At 37.0% G+C, this 20,347-nt stretch overlaps 1 protein-coding gene across 1 annotated transcript in view; it reads right to left on the bottom strand.

Moving 5' to 3' along the window:
* The window catches only part of Atg2 (Autophagy-related 2), a 142,919-nt gene that overhangs the window by 76,389 nt on the left and 46,183 nt on the right, over positions 1-20,347 (bottom strand). The window contains exons 6-9 of the mRNA XM_083118960.1: positions 18,462-18,659; positions 15,550-15,662; positions 7,140-7,291; positions 2,390-2,546 (exon numbers count right to left, since the gene is read on the bottom strand). Coding sequence (XP_082975086.1) covers positions 2,390-2,546; positions 7,140-7,291; positions 15,550-15,662; positions 18,462-18,659 — 620 coding nt within the window. The remainder of the gene's footprint in view (positions 1-2,389; positions 2,547-7,139; positions 7,292-15,549; positions 15,663-18,461; positions 18,660-20,347) is intronic.

The raw sequence follows: 20,347 nt of genomic DNA, 5'->3' as shown, positions 1-20,347 counted from the left end.
GAATGAAAACACTATGGCATGATCCTTGAAGATTAAGAATTTATCTTTTTTAAATATTACGGACTTTCACATGGTTATTACATTACATGTGACCTAAAAAAAAATCGCTTGCGCCCAGAGCAAGCATCTTTTTAGATACCATGATCGCAGAGATGTCCGTAGGTGTGCCAGGTCCAGTACCTTGAAAACATATTCACAGACTGGACATTTGAAATGTTAGAAGAATCGTTTTGAATGTAAACTTGGATATAACTGTTTGAAAATCAAAATATTAATAAACATTAATTTTGTGACATAAATCAACATGTGTTTAATTTGTATATCTTAGAAAATAAATTCTGTATAAAACTCATCAAGTATGACATCACAATATATTTTATTTCTTATAACGAGTTTGCACCACTTGCAATCATCATATACTGAATTTAGAATGGAAACAAGCTAACGTAAGCACCTTTAATATACAAAAAATTATCTGTATTAATAAAAATAAGTTGTATTGATCTAAGAATGATGTAAATCTTCAAAAAAAGTATTCCGTAAGTAATGATCATAGGAGATATTTGATCAAAACATGAATTCTTGAGATTTTTCACCACAGCTATTTAATGCTGTGAATGTATTAATTAAACATAAGGGTTCATATTTATATATCTCCAAATTCATGACACGAATTTAAACAAAATTTTCTGATTTGTATGCTGCAAAATATGCCAAAAGATGAAATGTATGACTTCTTGCAAATTTTAAGATTAATCTCTGCCAAAAGAAAGTTAAATAAATGCCATACATTATGACTATGTGACATAATCGTCACAACGTATTGGGTTGCTGATTACACTGCTATCTTCCAAATTCATCGTACTCTCATCAGGTAGATGCTCCATTATGGAAGTGTTGTTATTCCTCTAATATACAAAGTGTTCTCAAAGGTATTTGCAAAAAGACTGGAACTCTATGCAGAGATCATAGGAAATTATAAGTGTGGCTCTCGTCACAACAGGTCCACTTCAGATAATATCTTCACACTGCGGCATAAATTGCAAACAGGACTTACTTTCTGGACATGCTTTGTATTTTCACAAGCACTAAAACATTTTAAAGTATTCATGTTGCAAAGTGCCAGCAGATAAGTTTCTGCAAAATTCTTTCACTTTAATATTTCTACAATTTAATTTTTAGATTCCATTTTTGTCTTCACATATCGAAACGTACCATGTATATGGTGCATGGTTTTAGAAGGGATATCAAGTGGGGCCATGCAGAGCATGTCCTTGGCAACCAGCCAATGGCAGGAGTGCGATGTTGTACAGTTAGGAAACTGTGGCACGCAAGTTAAATGCAGTGTCCTGTACTCTTCTTGCACGGAAGAAGTTTTCATAAAACTCGCCACTTTAAAATTCATCATAAGATGGGCTAAGACATTTTGTTATGTCTTGGGAAAACAATGGGTGTTAAATTCGTCTCAATATACACAATGACCTTCATTGTCGTGGACGTTCTCCAACATTGCAGGTCTGAGTTAGCTTGTGTTCTTACATGCTGCATGCTGTGTAGAAATATTCACTGTATTATTTCACTGTATTCACATATACTGTGTATGCATTATAAAAATAGTTCAATATTGGACACAATGAATTCTCATTTTCCCTTCTGCTAGCACTTAGTTTGGAAACAGCACAATAGCACTGGCTGCATATTGGCTGAACTCACGTTCCTTCTAAAAGTGTACACCATACAGTTCCATAATAAAGTTTTGTGGTAAAAAAGTATTTTGCATAATGTTCATGACAAGATCTATTACATCCCTTTACTGTACCTCATGTTTCTAGATTTGACATTCTTTTAATAGTTGCCCTGAAATAGATGAACAACACCTCAAAAGATCATTTCTGTAGTAATTACTTCTGAGTCATATCCTAATTCTACCATACCTACTACAGGTAGATATTCAAACCCAGGAACTTAGGTGGCGAGACTTAAAAGTAAAGTCAACTACTTCACATGCTTGGTCACAAAGCCAGCTCCGATATTTGAAAGACCTATTTCACCCATTAGCCATGTTACAAATTAGCTTTTAAAAATAAGAAAATCACATGGTTAAAGCCTTATGCTTTGATCTCTGCACAATGAGAGTTTTGAATTATCAATGAATACTAATCACTTTTGTTGATAATAAGAACTTTTTGTTTCTTTAGTGGGCAAACTTCATCAATTTGCTCAACATTTCTTGCTTGAGAAAGATGTATAATTAGTACATCAAAATACAAGTAAATTAAAGAAGTTCAGCCACTAAAACAACCAAAGTTCTTATTAATAACTGTGATCATCTGATTTCACAGCTTCATTACATTAAAGAAAAATAAGTTGCTTTGCATATTTTATGTACCTGTGAGTAGTCCCTGAGCAAGAAGACTTCGTACCACTGTCACTCAGAGATGATGCCACAGACGCTTCCATGCTGGCACACTCAGAAGCTACACTATCAGCAAGTCCAGTTCTACTCTGCATGGGGAGAAATTCTTCGTCACTCTCCTCTGTGGAATCTGTAACATTTCGATTAGTAGTATGTGTTACAAGAAGCTTGATACTCCTGTGTGTATTTGAACTACCAATATACCAATACTGAGAGGTAAGTTAATATGAGGTCATGAAAAAAGAATGACAGAGTTAAAAAAACATACTAAAAAACTGTTATGCATCAGGTGTTAAAATTTTAGCTGAGCTGATTAAAATACCAAAACATCTGCATCGACTGATACCACAGGTATCAATATTGGAAAGTATCAGTTGGAATTTAATCAGCAATACCACCTGATACTTTATCAGCTTTGATGTCCTGTGAGATCTGCAAAATGCCACACAATATATTTTCTTAGAATATAAATATCTGGGAAATCATGTGAATTTTCCATTAAATTTTGCACACATACTGCATTAAAAAATGTATTTTGTGATTATATTAGTTTTCTTATGTGTGAAATGATGAATATTTAAAAGTACAAAAAGGTAAACTGATATGGTGTGGTTCAAATGGAATACTTACATGTTATTATCAGGTTGATGCAAAAATAATGGCCAAATTGTTTCACTTTGTTTTTGCAAATATTTTTTTCTAATATATCTCATTGATTATATTGTACGTTATATACAATTTTAAAGCTTATTTATTGCTTAATCGATCTACTGTAAAATAATTTTCCTAATGCTTGAATTACCTCAAATCTAGGCTATTTACAATGACGCTGTCAAAGAAAGAAATGCGTATCTTTTTGCTTCACGAGTTCAAAGTTGGTGGTGTGAGGGAAGAGTTTTCGAGCATACAGTGCGCAGGAGGTTCGAAAAATTCCTTACCGGCCATATGAGTCTCGAAGATGAGGAGGGTAGTGGGTGTCCATTGGAAGTTCACAACAAACATATGAAGGCTATAATTGAAGCTGGCCCGCTCAAAACAACAGGAGAGGTTATCAATTGACTACTGTTCACTATTTGAAGAAAATTAGGAAGGTGAAAAAACTCTACAAGTGGCATGAGATCATGAGGCACGAATTGAACAAAATTGCATTGAAAGAAGGTCATGGTGACTGGTGGTCTGCTGCCGGTGCTATCCACTACAACTATCTGAATCTCGACGAAATGATCACAGCAGAGAATTAATGTCAAGAAATCGATGAAATGCACTGCAAACTTAAATGTCTGTGTCTGTCATTAGTCAACAAAAAAGGCCCAACCTTCGACATGACAATGCCAGACCGCACATCACACAACCAATCCTACAGAAGCAGAACAAATTGGACTATGGAACTCTGCCTCGCCCACAATACTCACTGGACCTCTCACCAACCGACTACCACTTCTTCAACTATCTAGACAACTTCCTACGAGAAAAATGCTTCAACGACCAGGATGCTGCTGAAAATGCCTTACGAGAGTTTGTCAACTCCAGAAGCCCTGAATTTTATGCTACCAGAATAAACAAACTTCTTTCTTATTGGCAAAAGTGTGTTGATTATAATGGTCTTTATTTTGTTTAATTACAGTAAGTTTGAACCAAGTTATAGCATTTCAAAGTTGCTGTTTACAATCGGCCATTATTTTTGCATCAACCCTAATATTTATAAATATTGTGAACTACTTGAAGTTGCTACATGTTCAAGTATCAGTGTAAGTAAGCCAATCGGAAGGATATGGATGAATGATGATGATTAGATAAAACTGGCGCTCACAATGGACAAGCAGAATCATCAGTTTGGAATATTTCCTTTTCATTGTGTCAGTTTGATACACCAGAGGCCAACAAAATTATTCACGCAATGATGTAAGAACAAAGCATCTGTATGGTATTGTGGCATGGCAGGCTGTATGTTTTGGGTTCTGACTCAGAGATGAATAGGAGTACTTCCTAGAGGTACACATTTAGTTAAGGTGCCTGTGGAACCACAATATAGAGGAGAAGGCTAACTACATTAAAATTGTTTTGAGTTTCCAAAATTTCACTGGTCATTCACAAAATTATATTTAATTTCTGGACTTCTCTCCCACACGATGTGAAGAAGAGACTAACAGAGAATTGTCATTATTTTTAGTTTTAGAGGCAAGACACTCAATTAATTTACTAGTTGTAATGTTGCTTTAACTCTGTATGACTATTATTCAACCTGGCACATTGCAAATGTGATAGTAGTTTCTTTGCAGCAAGTTTATCAAGAAATAATTATGTAGTCACTTGAACTACGACCATGTGGTCTCCATATTTATAACATACAGGGGTTGGACAAAAATATGGAAACACTTGGTATAAAACAGGTAGCCATTTCAAACACGATTTGCATCTGAATGGTAGGTAGTGCTCTGGTCACTGGCACTTCCTGCGAGGTATACACTCTGGCCAACCTGACAAATGGGCCAGTTACAGTTCAGCGAGCTGTCCGTGCAGGTTATCATGAATCATGTCTGAGCTGACAAGAGTTGCAAAGAGGGCAAATTGTGGGTGCGCGTATGGTGGAAGCTTCCGTGACGAAAGTAGCGGAATTGTTTGGTGTATCAAGAGGCACAGTCTCGAAGATCATGACTGCCTAAGAGACTTCCGGAAAAATTGCATCAGCGAAGCACCAGCGTGGATGCAAGTGTGTGTTGCGTGATTGTGACCAAGCAGAAGATCACCACGGCTCCAAAAGTCACTGCTGAGCTGAATACAGTGCTTACAAACCCTGTTAGCGTCAAAACAGTCAGAAGAGAACTCCATAAGCAGGGTATTCATGGCAGATCTGTAGAGGCACATATTTTTGGTAAATAAAAAAGCAAAATTTCGGTATAAAAACTTAGTCAATTTCCGGTTCAAAAGTGGTAAATAAAATAAAATATCGATGTTATAGTGGTGAAAAATTGGATAAAAAGTGGTATATAAAAAGACATTTTGGTTTTAAAATTGTGAATATAATCCTAAATTTGATTTAAAAACTACACTTAATCCACAGAATTAACATTTCACTTCTAACAGCACATTTATGTAGTTATCCGAGTAAAGTTTATTTCTGTGTAAAGGAGTCACTTTTTGTTTCTCCAACATTAACAGCAGAATTAATCAATTTTCCGGGAATTGCATAACTCTCAGGATAATTCAGACCTCAGAAGGTGCTGCGTCGGTGAATAAACCCTAAATTTCGTGTTTAAGAGTTAATTTCGCTTTTTGCAGTTCATTTCGCATTATTTCGTGACAAAACATGGTCACAAAATGCATCTCACACCTTTCAAAAACATGAAAAATTAACACTACAATGTGTTTTTTCAAATTTCGTTTTTTCGTCAAAAACGAAATATGCATGCCCCTGCAGATCTGCAATTCCCAAACCACTCGTGACTGTTGACCATGCTGCTAGATGGAGACAGTGGTGCAATGCCCATAAAAACTGGACAATGGAGCAGTGGAAGACTGTAATCTGGTCGGATCCAACTGCTGGCCGAGTGTACGTATGGAGAACGCCAGCACAAGCATACGATACAGACTGTCTGTTACCGAGAGTGAAGCATGGCAGTGGTTCAGTGATGATTTGGGCAGCCATCTACTGGTATTCTGACGTACCCATCATCACCCTGCATGGACATGTCACTGCCAGGGACTACGTAACCATTTTGAGTGACCAGCTGTATCTCATGGTGCAAACTTTGTTCCCAGATGGTGATGCCGTGTTTCAAGATGACACAGCCCCTGTTCATACAGCTCATCACATCGTCCAGGACTGCTTTGATGAGCACGAAGATGAAGTGTCACATCTGCCATGGCCTCCACAATCGCCAAACCTCAATATTATTGAGCCCCTGTAGTCGGTTTTGGAGACCAAGGTGCAAGCCCGCTACCCACCACCATCGTCTCTACAACTTGCAGTTGCTTTGGAGGAAGAATGATACCACATCCCTTTGACAATCATACGCGACCTGTATTTGTCCATTCCACGTTGACTGCAGGCCATTCTGCATGCCAAAGGTGGTCCTACTCGATATTAATAAAGGTAATGTGCATTTCTGCAGGTGTTTCCATATTTTTGTCCATTCCCTGTATATGTAGAACTATAGAACCTAACACCTCCTCTTCACATAAAATACATTTGCATACTTTAAACAAGACAGTTTAACATGCATAAGGTGTATGATGCCTCCATGGTTCAGCACTGTAAGTGATTAATTCATCTCACCACCAAAGTTTCCAGGTGAAGGCAGGCAGGTTCAGGACAGGAAAAAAATTACAATATTTGAGAAACTTTAAACATGAGAAAAGTTTTTTTTATTATTATTATTCAACCTTTCTCAATTTTCATTAGTATAATAATTGCAACTTTTTTTGATATTTTAAAGCAAAACTCTAGTACATGCATATAGTTATAATATAGTTTTATGTTGGTATTACTTCATATTCTGAACAACTACTTGTTACAATGTTGAAGCATCTGTATTGCTGAAAACCAGTAAGATTACCATAATCTTATGGGAATCAGCTCAGTCCTACAGTATACATATCACATATGCTAGTTCACTCAACTTAAACTCTCTAGTACTACCAATCCATTTAAGTCAATCACATCTGTCGAAATGTTAGGAATGGAACAGTGGTAAAAGGTTAACAATAAGATTACATTACATACCTAGAGGAGCAGAAGACCACCCTTCAGCATACTGCAATCCTTTTGTATGCAGAGTTGCAGGATGGAGTTGCTGCTGTAGTTCTTGTTCTACTCTGTGAAAATCTGATGGCTGCATTGGCTTTTCAGAACATCGTGAACGAGGTGCAACATTACTGAAAACAAGAAATGTTTGTTTCTAAATTCAGAAACTAATTGGTAGGGACCTTGATTTTTTTGAAAATGTGATAAAATAAAAAAATGTTAATTGCTGCAAAAGAGTGTTTATGTATGAGCAATAACATGTTCTGAACACATTTGTTATTCATTTAACTTCACAAAATAATGCAAATTTGGCATAAAATGTAATTTGAGGTCCTTTTTGCAAATTTCAACAAATTTTTGTGCTTAAAAAAATTAAAAGTACAGTGGAAATCTATTATTTTTGTGTTTTAGGCTTAAATAATAAAATGTACCATCTTTACTAGGGCTGAACTGATACTGATACTGATGCATCGGTATTGGCCGATACCAGGGGTATCGCTAAGTTTCGGTTGAACTTTTTCCATTGATACCAATGATTTTAGGTGGCTAGAAAAGCAGCAAGGAGCAACAACTCCTCTGAACACTTGTGTCCTTTTCAAAGGCTCATTCACCCTTCCTTGTGACAAATTGGGAGGCCAGCAAAAGTAGTTCCATACATTTTCCTAGAAACGCGAAATAAACGCCCCACCCTATTGGGAAGCAGATGAAAAGATCAAAGGCAGGGGTAAACGTGAAAGCTGAACCCAAATATGACTGTGAAAGCATGTAACTGCTTTGTGGAAATAAAAGAAACCATTCATTACCAATTCTTGCTAGAAAACTCATGTGGGTAAGATAGGTGGACATTAATCACAGGACGCTAATGCAGAAATTAGCTTTGTTTAGTCTACGTTCAAGCAGGAAATGGATTCACCAATTTCTTCTTATAATAATATGCATAAAATATTAATCAGGGTCTTTACTTTTCATGAACTGGACCTAACATCATTCTTTTTCCTCAATAAATATTAAGTTTTTTACTCTTTTGACATTAATTTCCTTGCCAGGACAATTGTTTTTATACAAATGCTAGCGATCTTAATTACACGTAAACTACATGATGAATATTTGCTGTTATATCTCTAATTTTATAGCATATTTTTACTACTATTCATGTAACAACAATATTAATTAATTTACATATTATTATGAATAGAACTATATATTATATTAATATTGAAGAGAGATGCATGGCCGAATCTGTAAAAGTTATACTTTTTCATCTCTCCACTTCTAACCAACCATCCGACCACTCATTGACAATGTCGCATTCCACAGAGAATAGCTTTGTTATTTCAAGCCGCATACCACTGTCTATGTAATTCCAGCCTCATTTCCTGTGGGGATTTTCCATACAGGATAGAGGTTTTGTCCTGTCGTTGAGAGGTAAGAACAAAGGTTATAGAATGAGTATAAAACATCCTGCACGGTAAAACTCAGTCTCAGTTTGTATTAAAAAAGGTTGAGTACAGTGAGCTCAGGATAGTGCGAATTCGAGACGTGGATAACTTAAAATGTGCGACACCTCAGTAAGTTGCACCTCGAACCAAGGACTTTCCACAGGTTAACAACACAGTCAGATCTAGGTAAGTGTGGAGAGAAATCAGCTTTGTCATTCCTCTTCTTAACAAAATAAGGAAAATCAACATAGTAAGAAATGAAACCTCTCGCATTTGCATAATTAGTTACATCCCTTGTGACTCTAAGATTCCCTAGCTTAAATTAAGTCACACTTCAAGGTGGAGATGCTTTGGGCTAAATCGTAATTTTGTACACTCCATTACAAATTACCAATAAATTTCAATCCCCCAACAACCATTTCATGGCTGAGATGCAGTTACCGCTTAGGCTTTTAAATAGCTCTCTAACGACTTCATGATGGAAATGTGGAATTTAGTGTAACTTTTGTACCCTCCCGTACATAATACTAAAATTTTTACGTCCCTCCCTATACAACTTTTTACTGTTTCTTTATTAACAAATCCCCCAACACCACTTCATGGTGATCATAAAATCCCGAAACTACAATAAATAGTCTGAAGTTTGTTTGGCGCAAGTGTTTTTCTTTGTATTAAAACCCCCTTATTTTTTTCTTTCTCTCCTTTGTGTTTTGAAATTGGAAACTAAAAAAATCAACATGCATGAATAGTTCGCAACTCAATTTACATGATGACCTTCACCAATCTCTAGATCACTTATTAGAACTAGCTTCTGCTTTTACTGAACCCCCACCCAACCCCTAACCCCCCCCCTGAATTTTCTCCCCATGTAACTCGCTCACGAACAGCACAAATTGCATATCCCCAATTTTTACAAGAACTTACAACTCCTAAAAGATCCCGTAAACCACTCATCCCTCTCACCAGTACTCCAGAAGTAAGACAAATTAACCTCAGCCCTACAATGTTGGTTACCATTCCACAAGCCCTTTACCCCAGCCCCTTCAGTGGTCAAAATCCTAGTGACGTAGACAACTTTTCTGCCAAACTTACGAGTATAGCGACAGCCTTAAACTGGAATGAAGATAAGAAAATAGAAATGCTACCCATATTTTTGTCTGACATTGCGTTGACTTTCTTCCAAGACATACGGACTAGATAAAACTTCAACACTTCGACCTATGACCAGATCAAAAGAGAAATAAGTAACCTTTTCAAGTGTGCTTACATGCCAAGTCAGCCGGTTCAAATGTTGCTTGAACGTAAACAAACATTGACTGAACCGACTTACACTTATGTTATTTTTAAGAAGCAAATGGTTTTACAACAGTTCCCCCAGGCCACAGAGGATCAGATTATGTCTTACATTATATCAGGATTAAGATCGAAATATATTGCCTGCCTATCCAATAAAACATTTGCCAAAACTGAGGATCTCATTGCCCACCTTTAAATCTTTAACAGACAAGAATCCCTTATTCAGACACGAAGGACGGAAGAGCTGAATGAATTAGAGCGAGCATTCAATCATGCTAAATATCTGCAGTCCTTGTACTCTACATCTCCTTCAACTTTTCCCAGTGCCACACAAACAATGCACATGTCAGCATTCCCAGGTTTGACTTCACCCGCTGCTACATTCAGTCCACAGAACAATTTCCAGCAAATTCCTCCCCCCACTCCTCCCTCTGACTCAGCCTGTATACATGCAAACCTATACAACACCAGCTCCCGCTCCCCTCCCCCCTTTCAAGTCAAGCAGTTTACATGCAACAAAACCTCCCAAGTACTTTCCCGAATGGTCACTGTGTGGCGCCAGCATCTGCGCTTCCAAATTCTTCTACAGTAACAGAGATGCCTAGCGGCAACAATCCGAATCCAATGGATGCTTTGACTTCTCAACTGAGCAACTGTAAATTATCTTCGCCTGATGTGGTATTTTCCTTTTGTACCAGCGTTCTCGATTTTGCAAAAAATGCACAAACTAACAACAAGGGTAATAACTCTCATAACCCCGAAAATAACTTTCAAAGTGAGGGGAAGGTACATCAAACTCCTCCCAGCTACAATTATAGGGCTAATCGCACACATGAAACTTCGAGGGAATTTCCGAGGTAACTCTCCTGGTTTCTCACGAAGTGGTTAAAGACGAAATTTTCGTGGAACCAATTCAAGGGGGCACAATAATGCACCATACTGTATTTACTGCGGTAAGAATAATCACGCTGCACCTATATGCTTTTATAATCCTAATAGACAGTCTAATTTAAATGCCTAAACATAGTAATTTGTTGGAACGAAGTTACTAATGAAGGAAAATGTACTCAAGTTCCTATTATTGAAAAAAAATGGACTATACTTTGTTAATGCAAGGGTAAAACATGAAAATATTGATCTCCTTGTAGACATAGGGTCCCAGATCAGCCTGATTCCACTGCATTTAATTCCCCCTCATGTAAAATCATACACAGTAAATTCTCACATACAAAGGGTCACTGGTTCGAAACTGACCATTTCCAAAATTGTAGTCATCCCTCTTTTTATAGGCATACACAAGTTTTCACACCCCTTCTGGGTTATAGAATCAACAAACTTACCACCTATCCTTGGTAATGACTTTTAAAAATCACAAAAGTGTGATATTTCACTGAACAACAACACTCTCACTTTATATCATTTTGGTCACATTCCAAAATGGAATATCTCAACAACAAGAAAGAAGATAACAGAGTGTTTGCACACAAGCTACATTTAAAGAAACTGTTCAGCTTCTACCGCATACTCGTATGCACATTTGTTTGATGTTGCTCCCCTACCCCCCCTCATCTGTAAAAAGACAAAATTTGCTTTTCACACCTTTCAAATGAATTCATGAGTAAACATGACATTACCATCCCGAATGCTACAATAAATCCTGAATCCCCTGTGATTAAAGTAATTAACCCAAATGAAACAGTAGTAAAGTTAGAGCAACACACTTCCATTGGTGACATTTCACTTTGTGAAATTTGAACTGACCTAACTTCAGTTTGGAATGAAACAGGTAACAATGTTACCCATTCATATACTTGTCAAGAAAAAAGTGCTGTAGATCAGAAACTCAGTGAAAGCCAACAAAAATTTGACCCTTCTTTATTCCAAATTAATCCTGACCTCCCACCGGAAAAACAAGAAAAAATTCTTAGGCTCGTTCACACATACGCAGACGTTGTATCTTGGCCAGGTGACAAACTTACAAAAACTAACATTTTAAAATATGACATCAAACTTAAGACAAAAGAACCAACATTCACACAAAACTATCCAGTACCGATCCACCTACGGGATTCAATGAAAAAATAAATTAACAAGCTTTTAGAACAAGGAGAAATCAGCCACTGTAAGGGTAGTCCTTATCGCCACCCAGTACTTTTAGTAAAGAAACCAGATGGCTCTCTTAGGGTCGTATCTGATTTAAGACAGCTCAATGTTAATATCCTCCCGTTATCTTTACAATCACCAGATATCAATACGATACTGTCAGAATTAGCAGAGAAGAAATATTACACAGTTTTAGACCTCAAGAGCTGTTCAAATAGAACTTACTGAAAGATCCAAGGATATTACAGCCATTTCTATCAATAATCTTGGATTCTACCATTATAACTAACTGCCCCAAGGGATGAGTATATCTAGCCAAGTAATGAACAAAGTCTCAGAACTTGCATTACAAGGCATTGTGCGGATTTTCCATACAGGATAGAGGCTTTGTCCAGTCATTGAGAGGCAAGAACAAAGGTTATGGAATGAGTATAAAACATCCTGCATGGTAAAACTCAGTCTCGGTCGGTATTAAAAAAAGGTAGTACAGTGAGTGCAGGATAGTGTGAATTTGAGGTGCGGATAACTTAAGGTGCAATACACCTCGAACCAAGGACTTTCAACGGGTTAACAACACGGTCGGATCTGGGTAAGTGTGGAGAGAAATCAGCTGTCATTCTTCTTAACAAAATAAGGCAAATCAACATCGTAAGAAATGAAACCTCTCGCATTTGCATAATTAGTTACACCCCTTGTGACTCTAAGATTTCCTAGCTTAAATTGAGTCACACTTCAATATATTAATTATAAATATTTACATTATTCCTTTTATTATCTTTTCAGACAGCCTCCCACAAATACATTTCTAGATTCGTGCCTTGTGATGTGATGAGTTAGTATGACTCAGTACTAGCCTTTGCTCTTTTATCTTGGAACTATACAACTATTTGTATCGGTATGAATCGGTCAGGGTATCAGTATTGGTATAGGCAAATGGAGGAATCTGCTTGACCCTAATGTTTACTCATATATAATGTGCATGTTTATCAAAACTTTATATCAAAAGAAAACTATGGTGTAGGTTATACATGAAACAATTCCAACAGCTCCATAGAACCACATGTAAATAAATGTTTTCCATGTATTTTCACATTCTATGGGAATGTTCTGCTTCACTGAGCAAAGTGAATTGATTTTGGCAGTGATCAAGTGTGCACCTACAGTCACATGGGAGTTGTAACATCAATATTTGTCATGCAAGAAATGCTTTGCATTCTCATGTAAAGTGATGCAGTTCTGACAGAGGTCAAGTGTATGCCTACTTACTTACACAAGGTAGAAGCAACATTGGTATTGTTGTGCAAGAAACATTTTTGTGTTCCAATTGTAGTTGCGTGATTTTGGCAGAGATTACGTTTTCACCTACAATCACAAGGGAGTCATAAGTATTGTATGTATGTTGTAGTGATTTTAACATTGCTAGAAAATATTAAATAATATTCACCGTTTCTAATTGCCACAATTCGGCTCATTCTGCCAGTGAAAGTGTTTGCATTGTTGTTTCTAATTGCCACAATTCGGCTTATTCTGCCAGTGAAAGTGTTTGCATTGTTGTTTCTAACTGAGCAATGTAAAAACTGTCGGCATTCTTGATAACGTACTCTTTGATTTTATTAAGATTGTGTTCGTTCTTCTCTAGTCTTATACATTTCTCCTGAAGTGGATCTACAGTTTTGTCGCCAATATGAACGATTGTGTGGAGAAGAAAGCATCATCAAACCTGGGAATAACGCGTAGTTATGTTGTTACGCTAAAGCCACAAGCAACAGGGGCGCTGGAAGGAAATATGGACCTGACAAATCTAATGTGCGACGTTGGGTTGCTGCTGAGCCAAAACTGAAAAATGCACTTTCAACGAGAAGATCTTTAAAGAGACCAATTTTCTTTTCTTCCCTCGGCTTATATTTGGGTATCATCTTTTTTTCTTTTCGCTCCTTCAAATCTTAGGATGCGGCTTATATTCGGGGGCAGCTTATATTCGGGCCAATACGGTATATTCCCTCGTGACTCCGAACTACAGCACAATCATTTATCTTAACTATGCATGACTGAATAAAGTTGCAAAATGAAATCTCCCAGTGCAAGAAATGTTTTGCATTACCAACGAAAGTAGCGCAATTTTGACTGATATTGAATGGTCACCTAGAGTCACACTGCAATGTTGCCAGAAGCATGGTGCTGTTCACATCACCTCCAAAGTGGCATAGATCGAGAATGTGTGGGGACCTACTTCCACATCCCCTAAAAGTGCTTTCATGGTATGGTGCTGTATGCCCGGAGATTACCTTACCTTTACGTTTTTATGTAGTGAGGTTCCATTACATTTTCTTTAACTTAAAAAAAAACCTTACTTAATGTACCATATATCTATAATTATTTTAAGTTCTTGAATCAAATTAAAAAATACAAACTTTATGTGGGACAGCTGGTTATGATTCAATGTTAAACTGGATTGCTATTCATGACTCAAAGGATAACATACACTAACAGAAATTTTATTAAAAATATTCCTAGTGCCTTTCACGGCCGAGGTGCCATGCTGGCATTTAAACCCACAGCTGTATGCTGACTTGCCAATGGATGCCAGTGCTTCAGTATCCAGATTCTTTTGTTTTAGTTTACATATTACTGGAGCTTTTCTGCAGTCTAATAATGCCATGCTTGTCGTACAATTTGAAACAACAAATTTTTATGTACGACTCTTACATCATTACGAATTCTTGTAGGAAAGTTAGAATGCGTTTTGGAGCAGAATTCCCAGATGTTTCTGTCTCACACAGAGATAGTGTTCAGACACTTGTGAACAATTTTAGGGAAATAGGGGTCTGTTCTTGATAAGAAGCAAAGAGTAAAATGGCATGTGCTTACTGAAGAGAAACTAGATGACAACGGAGCACGATTGGAACATACTCCTCATAAATCCCTCCTGTGCCTTGCACAAGAAACAGACTTTTTAATGATATCTGTGTGGCGAGCTACCAAGCTTTTAAACCTGAAACCATACATTAGAAGAATTGAAAGGAAATATCGGGAGAGAAATTGAAGCAATTTCGGAAGAGGAACCGATACATGTTAAGAGAAAATTTCCCATAAATATGCCATAAATGTGTGGATGCAGGAGGACATCATTTCCAACACCTCTTGTAACAAGGTATATGCTCATTTTAATTGTAACTGTCAATCTAATTGTACAAGCTTATTTCATTACATAGCTAGCAGTTCCAGTTATGCGGATGTTGGCTAGCGAGCTAGCCACCGCTCCATGGCCACCTCTCCTTGTGTATGTGACTTGTTCGGACACATGTTGAAAAATCTATGGCAAATAGACAGTTATAAAATATTCTAAATATTCAGCAGAAATTCATGGATGTACCTCTAAATTATTATAAATTCTAAATTCCTGAATATTCAAATAAACTACAAACTACATAAACACACAAAAAACTTTTCAACCACATTATTATGGAAGTTATACAAGAATTGTAAAATAAATATCTTTCATCATATACCACAGAACTTTCCTGCTCAAAAACTACACACTCTAGCATTACCTGGTATCTTCCATGTCCGGACTTGCCAATCCATTCATTAATTCAATTAGCACATGGAGCTGTCGAGGTGAAAGGAATGTTGTCAGAGAGCCACAGTTCACTTCAATGTCAACCTGCAGAGAAAAAAAAAATGTAAATGATGTAGAATTTATACAGCAAATCAAATCAGACTTATAATCAATTCACAGAGTCAGAAAATGAGTACCAGTAACCTAAGCACAACATACATTATTAGAAAAAAATCACTTGCACACAACCCAAGACCTAATATTAACACTAGGGCTAGGAGTGTGAGCATAATATATAAATTGACATAAAATAAAATGTATACAACATTAATGTCACACCAGTAAAATTATAATAATAATCGAGACTGAAACATTAAACATGTAACTAATATTTTCATGCTATACAGTGTGTCCGGCTTAAACGTCCAATAAAAGAAAAATTCATAACTTGAGATGTATTTGAGATATTTCTACAGAGTTTAGTTCTACAAACAGAGTAACTCAAAATGTTTTTTTCTGTGTGGATGCTCTGCACTTACGCATGCTCATAACCGCATTGTTTGCGAAATCACGCCAATGCATTGTTTGCGGCGAGCACAAACGCGCCATTAGCAATGTGGACTCCACACCAGAAGGTTTTCTGTGTGCTTGCTTTCACCGAGCTGAAGTCTGTAACACTTGTACAACGTTGCTTTCGGCGTGAGTATCAATTACGACCAACTGACAATGTTCCCATGTTTAAAGCCATCAAGAAATGGGACAAACGCCTTCGGGAAACCGGCAGTGTGCAGTCAATGTCGGGCCACCACACAAAGCGTGCAATTTCAGAGGCTAGTGTTGAAGAAATTCACACGTCCTTCCAACGAAGCCCTAGGAAGTCCATCTGATGAGCAAGTAGGGAATTACAGGTACCTAATTCGACAGTACATGATGTTCTCCATAAATGGTTTCACCTACGGGCATACAAATTGCAGCGTTGTAAGAAACTCGAACCTCAGGACAAGTTGCTGCAGAAAGCATTCGCGGAAGAAATTCTTGCTAAAATTGATGAAAACAAGGCATACCTTGATTTGCTTTGTTTTTCAGATGAGTGTATGTTCCACACTTCCGGGAAGGTGAATAAACACAACTGTCGCATCTGGGGAAAGGAACCACTCCGTGTAGTGAAAGAACACGAACGTGACTCTCCAAAAGTGAATGTCTGGTGTGCATTGTTGAAGAACAGTACCGTTAATGGAGCAAATTACCTGGATATGTAGGATTTGTACGTTGTGCCACAACTTACTCGTGATGTGATATTCCAGCAAGATGGCACGCCGTGTCATTATGCAGGAATTGTCAGAGATTTTTTGAACCGTGAATTTCCTGGGCATTGGATTGGTAGAGGTAGCCATTGAATTTCTTGGCACCCTAGAAGCCTAGACATTATGATGCTTGATTTTTTCCTTTGGGGATTTGTAAAAAATCAAGTGTATCGAACACCAGTTCATGATCTACGTGATCTGCGGCATCGCATTCATGCAGCTATCAACAATGTCACACCTGCACTGCTGAACAACACGTGGAGAGAGAGAGATAGAATACAGATTAGATGTCTGTCGTGCCACAAACAGTGCACATATTGAAACATACTAGGTATGTAAAAAAACATTTTGAGTTACTCTTTTTGCAGAACTAAACTCTGTAGAAATATCTCAAATACATCTCAAGTTATGAATTTCTCTTTTATTGGAAGTTTAAGTCAGACACCCTGTATATGGTAACATATAACGTGGTTACAGTGCATTTTGTGAAAGAAAGCATTTTTGCATAATATAACCTGATTTGGGAATAAAATATACTAAAGATTAAAATACTTGCAAGTTATTTCCAAAGCAATATGTACATCTTTTAAAAAATGATACTGATACACTGGATCAGAAAAAATAGCACAATTCTTATCACTAATAGAGGCCATTGTGATTATAATTAGACTGTTAATTGACACTAGAAATATAAGAAATTAATAAATTTTGTGATATTATACATTTTCCTAAATCACAGTAAGATATGACATAACACCTGGTTTATCGTCATAGTGATTAGAAATATAAATACTAAGTGCTTGATTCATGATCTTGCTGCCTGAAGCTGTTTGAGTCCCACAAAATATAACATCATCGTATCTGCTCCTTCATTTATTTCATCTCATCATAATTTATTCTTGTTATTATGACTTAACTTTTAAACAACAGAAAATATATGTATTTAATAACCAAATAGACAAACCAATAATATTTCTGGTATGTCACCTCTTTGAATTTGCTACATTTTGATTAATCATGACAACAATGATGAATCCGATGCCAATACTCTTACCAACATCAACTCTTCACTATTCTAACAACTAACACATTAGGAAATATTTATAAATTTGAATACAGAAGTATTCCATCAGAAATAATCCATACCAATTTAGCATAGTTTTCAAAAATTCATAATTTCACAAGAGATAATCAGATTTCAAATACAGCTTTAAAATTTGGCACATGCAGATGTATAAACATAGAAATTTAAGCAAAAAATACAGGCTTCAATAGGACTCGAACCCAAGTCTCTGGCATACCACTGTCAATAACTTGGTAGTTCAGTTGGTAGAAGAAGGGCACGGTATGTGACACATGCAGGGTAGAGTCCTGGTCGGGCCTGCAATTTTTATTCTAAAATAGCTGTCTTTTAAATCATAAAATCTATTTTTCCACACAACACTGGTGTAAAATTAATGAAAAATGAAAAATTTTACAGAGACTGTCAGATATCTATTACATGTTATTACATAAATAACAGCTACATGAAAATTCACCTTCAGGATGTCTAGTAGAGATAAAATTTTCTTCTCTCATCTCCTGAAAAACAAAATATTACCTTAGGGCCTGGAATCCCCTCATTCTGCTTCATTTTAAATCTGACCTCCTGCCTGCCAGCAAACTTCCCAAACAAGATTGGATCTGGAGTCATGGAGACATTTGATGGAGAACTATCAGTCACATTGTCCTGAGTGAAAAAACCCACTCCTGACGATGTTGGAGTTACGGGGGCAGTGCCATAGTTGCCATCAGAGTTCTGGAAGAAAGAAACAGAATTTCAAACAAAGTGTATTGGCAAAATACTATTGAACACAGTTGTGAGAGTTTCCCATGTCCAGTTCTAAAATTATTTCTCTTGTAGTCTATGGTTATTACAAGCATAAAAACACAGTTTTTCGTTGTGACATTTCAGGAGAATGCACGCTCCCTTCATCAGACATTTATTCAGATATCAGTTCTAAAGTGATGGTGAACTAGAATTTCCTACTTCAGAGACTTGAGCAGGGAGCGAAGGAAAAAAATGTATTCAGTAAATTAGTGCTAATTAGAGGTGTGCAGGACAGATTTTGTTTGGTTGGGATGGGATCGGGATGGGACATCTCTTACATCCAGACATTTGGGATGGGAAAAACTTGCAATTTCCCAAGAAAGTCGGGAAATTTTCAGGACTGGAAATGCTCGAAATTTTGCACTCTGGAAATCTCGAATTCTATGTCATTTTCACCTTAAGTTATTGTTTTTGCATTTCTGGAATAAAAACTTACAATTTCCGATAATTTCCACACTTACAATGCAGAAAACGTCGAGAATTAACGACTTTAAAAATGACCATTCGGTATTTCCAGACTGTTCGGGATCCTGAAAAGTTGGAAAGTCATTCCCCGAAGTCGGGATGGGAAATTTTTTCGGGATCCCGCACACACCCCTAGTGCTAATCATTGGGCTGGTTGTTCTAGTTAGATATCACTCAAAATTCTCAACATTTGTTACTGACAAATTTGTTTTTACATTGTGAAACCACTCACGATATCATCCAATCACAGAAGTATATTCACTGGCCAACTGGATGTCATACGAGATTGGGTGATTTCTGAAGACCTTGGATAATGGTAATGAACAAATCACCTAGTGTCATATATATAATATACATACGAGGTGTGACACCAAAAAAAAAATGGGATTGATTGCATAAGTGAAAAACAAAAAGGTGTTGGCAACAACAGTTTTGGTGACATCACGTGACACCCCTAGTCTACCTGTGCTCCAAGTTTGGACTCACCCGGTCTCGCCAGTTGGGAGTATGCATCATTGAGTGAACACCTGCAACCGTGTTGTGCCGAAAAAAAGTCTAGTGTGAAAAGTGAACAAAGAATCAACATCAAATTCCTTGTGAAACTTAAGAAATCGGCAACATAAACATTCCAAATGTTAAGTGAGGCTTATAGGGATGATACCTTGTCTAGGACATGCGTGTTTGGAGGGAAGGGACAGAGTGGTTGGCAATGAACGTACAGGGTGCATAAGAACTGTGATTACGGAACAAAACGTTCAAAATTCAAGGCAATGTTCATGTCTTTTTTGACATTCGTGGAATTGTAATGATTGAGTGAGTTCCCAGTGGTCAAACTGTAAATCAGCACTTCTACATTGAGGTACTGAAAATACTTCATGAAAAAAATTAGGAAAAAAGGCCCCAGTTGTGGAGTGATGGATGGATTTTGCATCAAGACAATGCACCCGCTCACAAGGCGATATCTGTCAAGCAGTTTCGGACCAGCAAAAACATTACTGTGATGGAGCATCCTCCTTATTCCCCAGACTTAGCCACATGTGACTCTTTTTTATTTCCAAGGGTTAAATTTGGCATTAAGGGAACCCATTTTTCCTCAGTTGAAGATGTTAAGGTAAAAACGGAAAAGCTCCTGAAGAACCTTACTGAAACTG

Source organism: Lepisma saccharinum, chromosome 3, assembly GCF_977018435.1.
Source record: "Lepisma saccharinum chromosome 3, izLepSacc3.1, whole genome shotgun sequence".
In the NCBI taxonomy this organism is placed as follows: domain Eukaryota; kingdom Metazoa; phylum Arthropoda; class Insecta; order Zygentoma; family Lepismatidae; genus Lepisma; species Lepisma saccharinum.
Note: the sequence above shows the minus strand (reverse complement) of the source record. Positions and strands in the feature narration are given on the sequence as shown.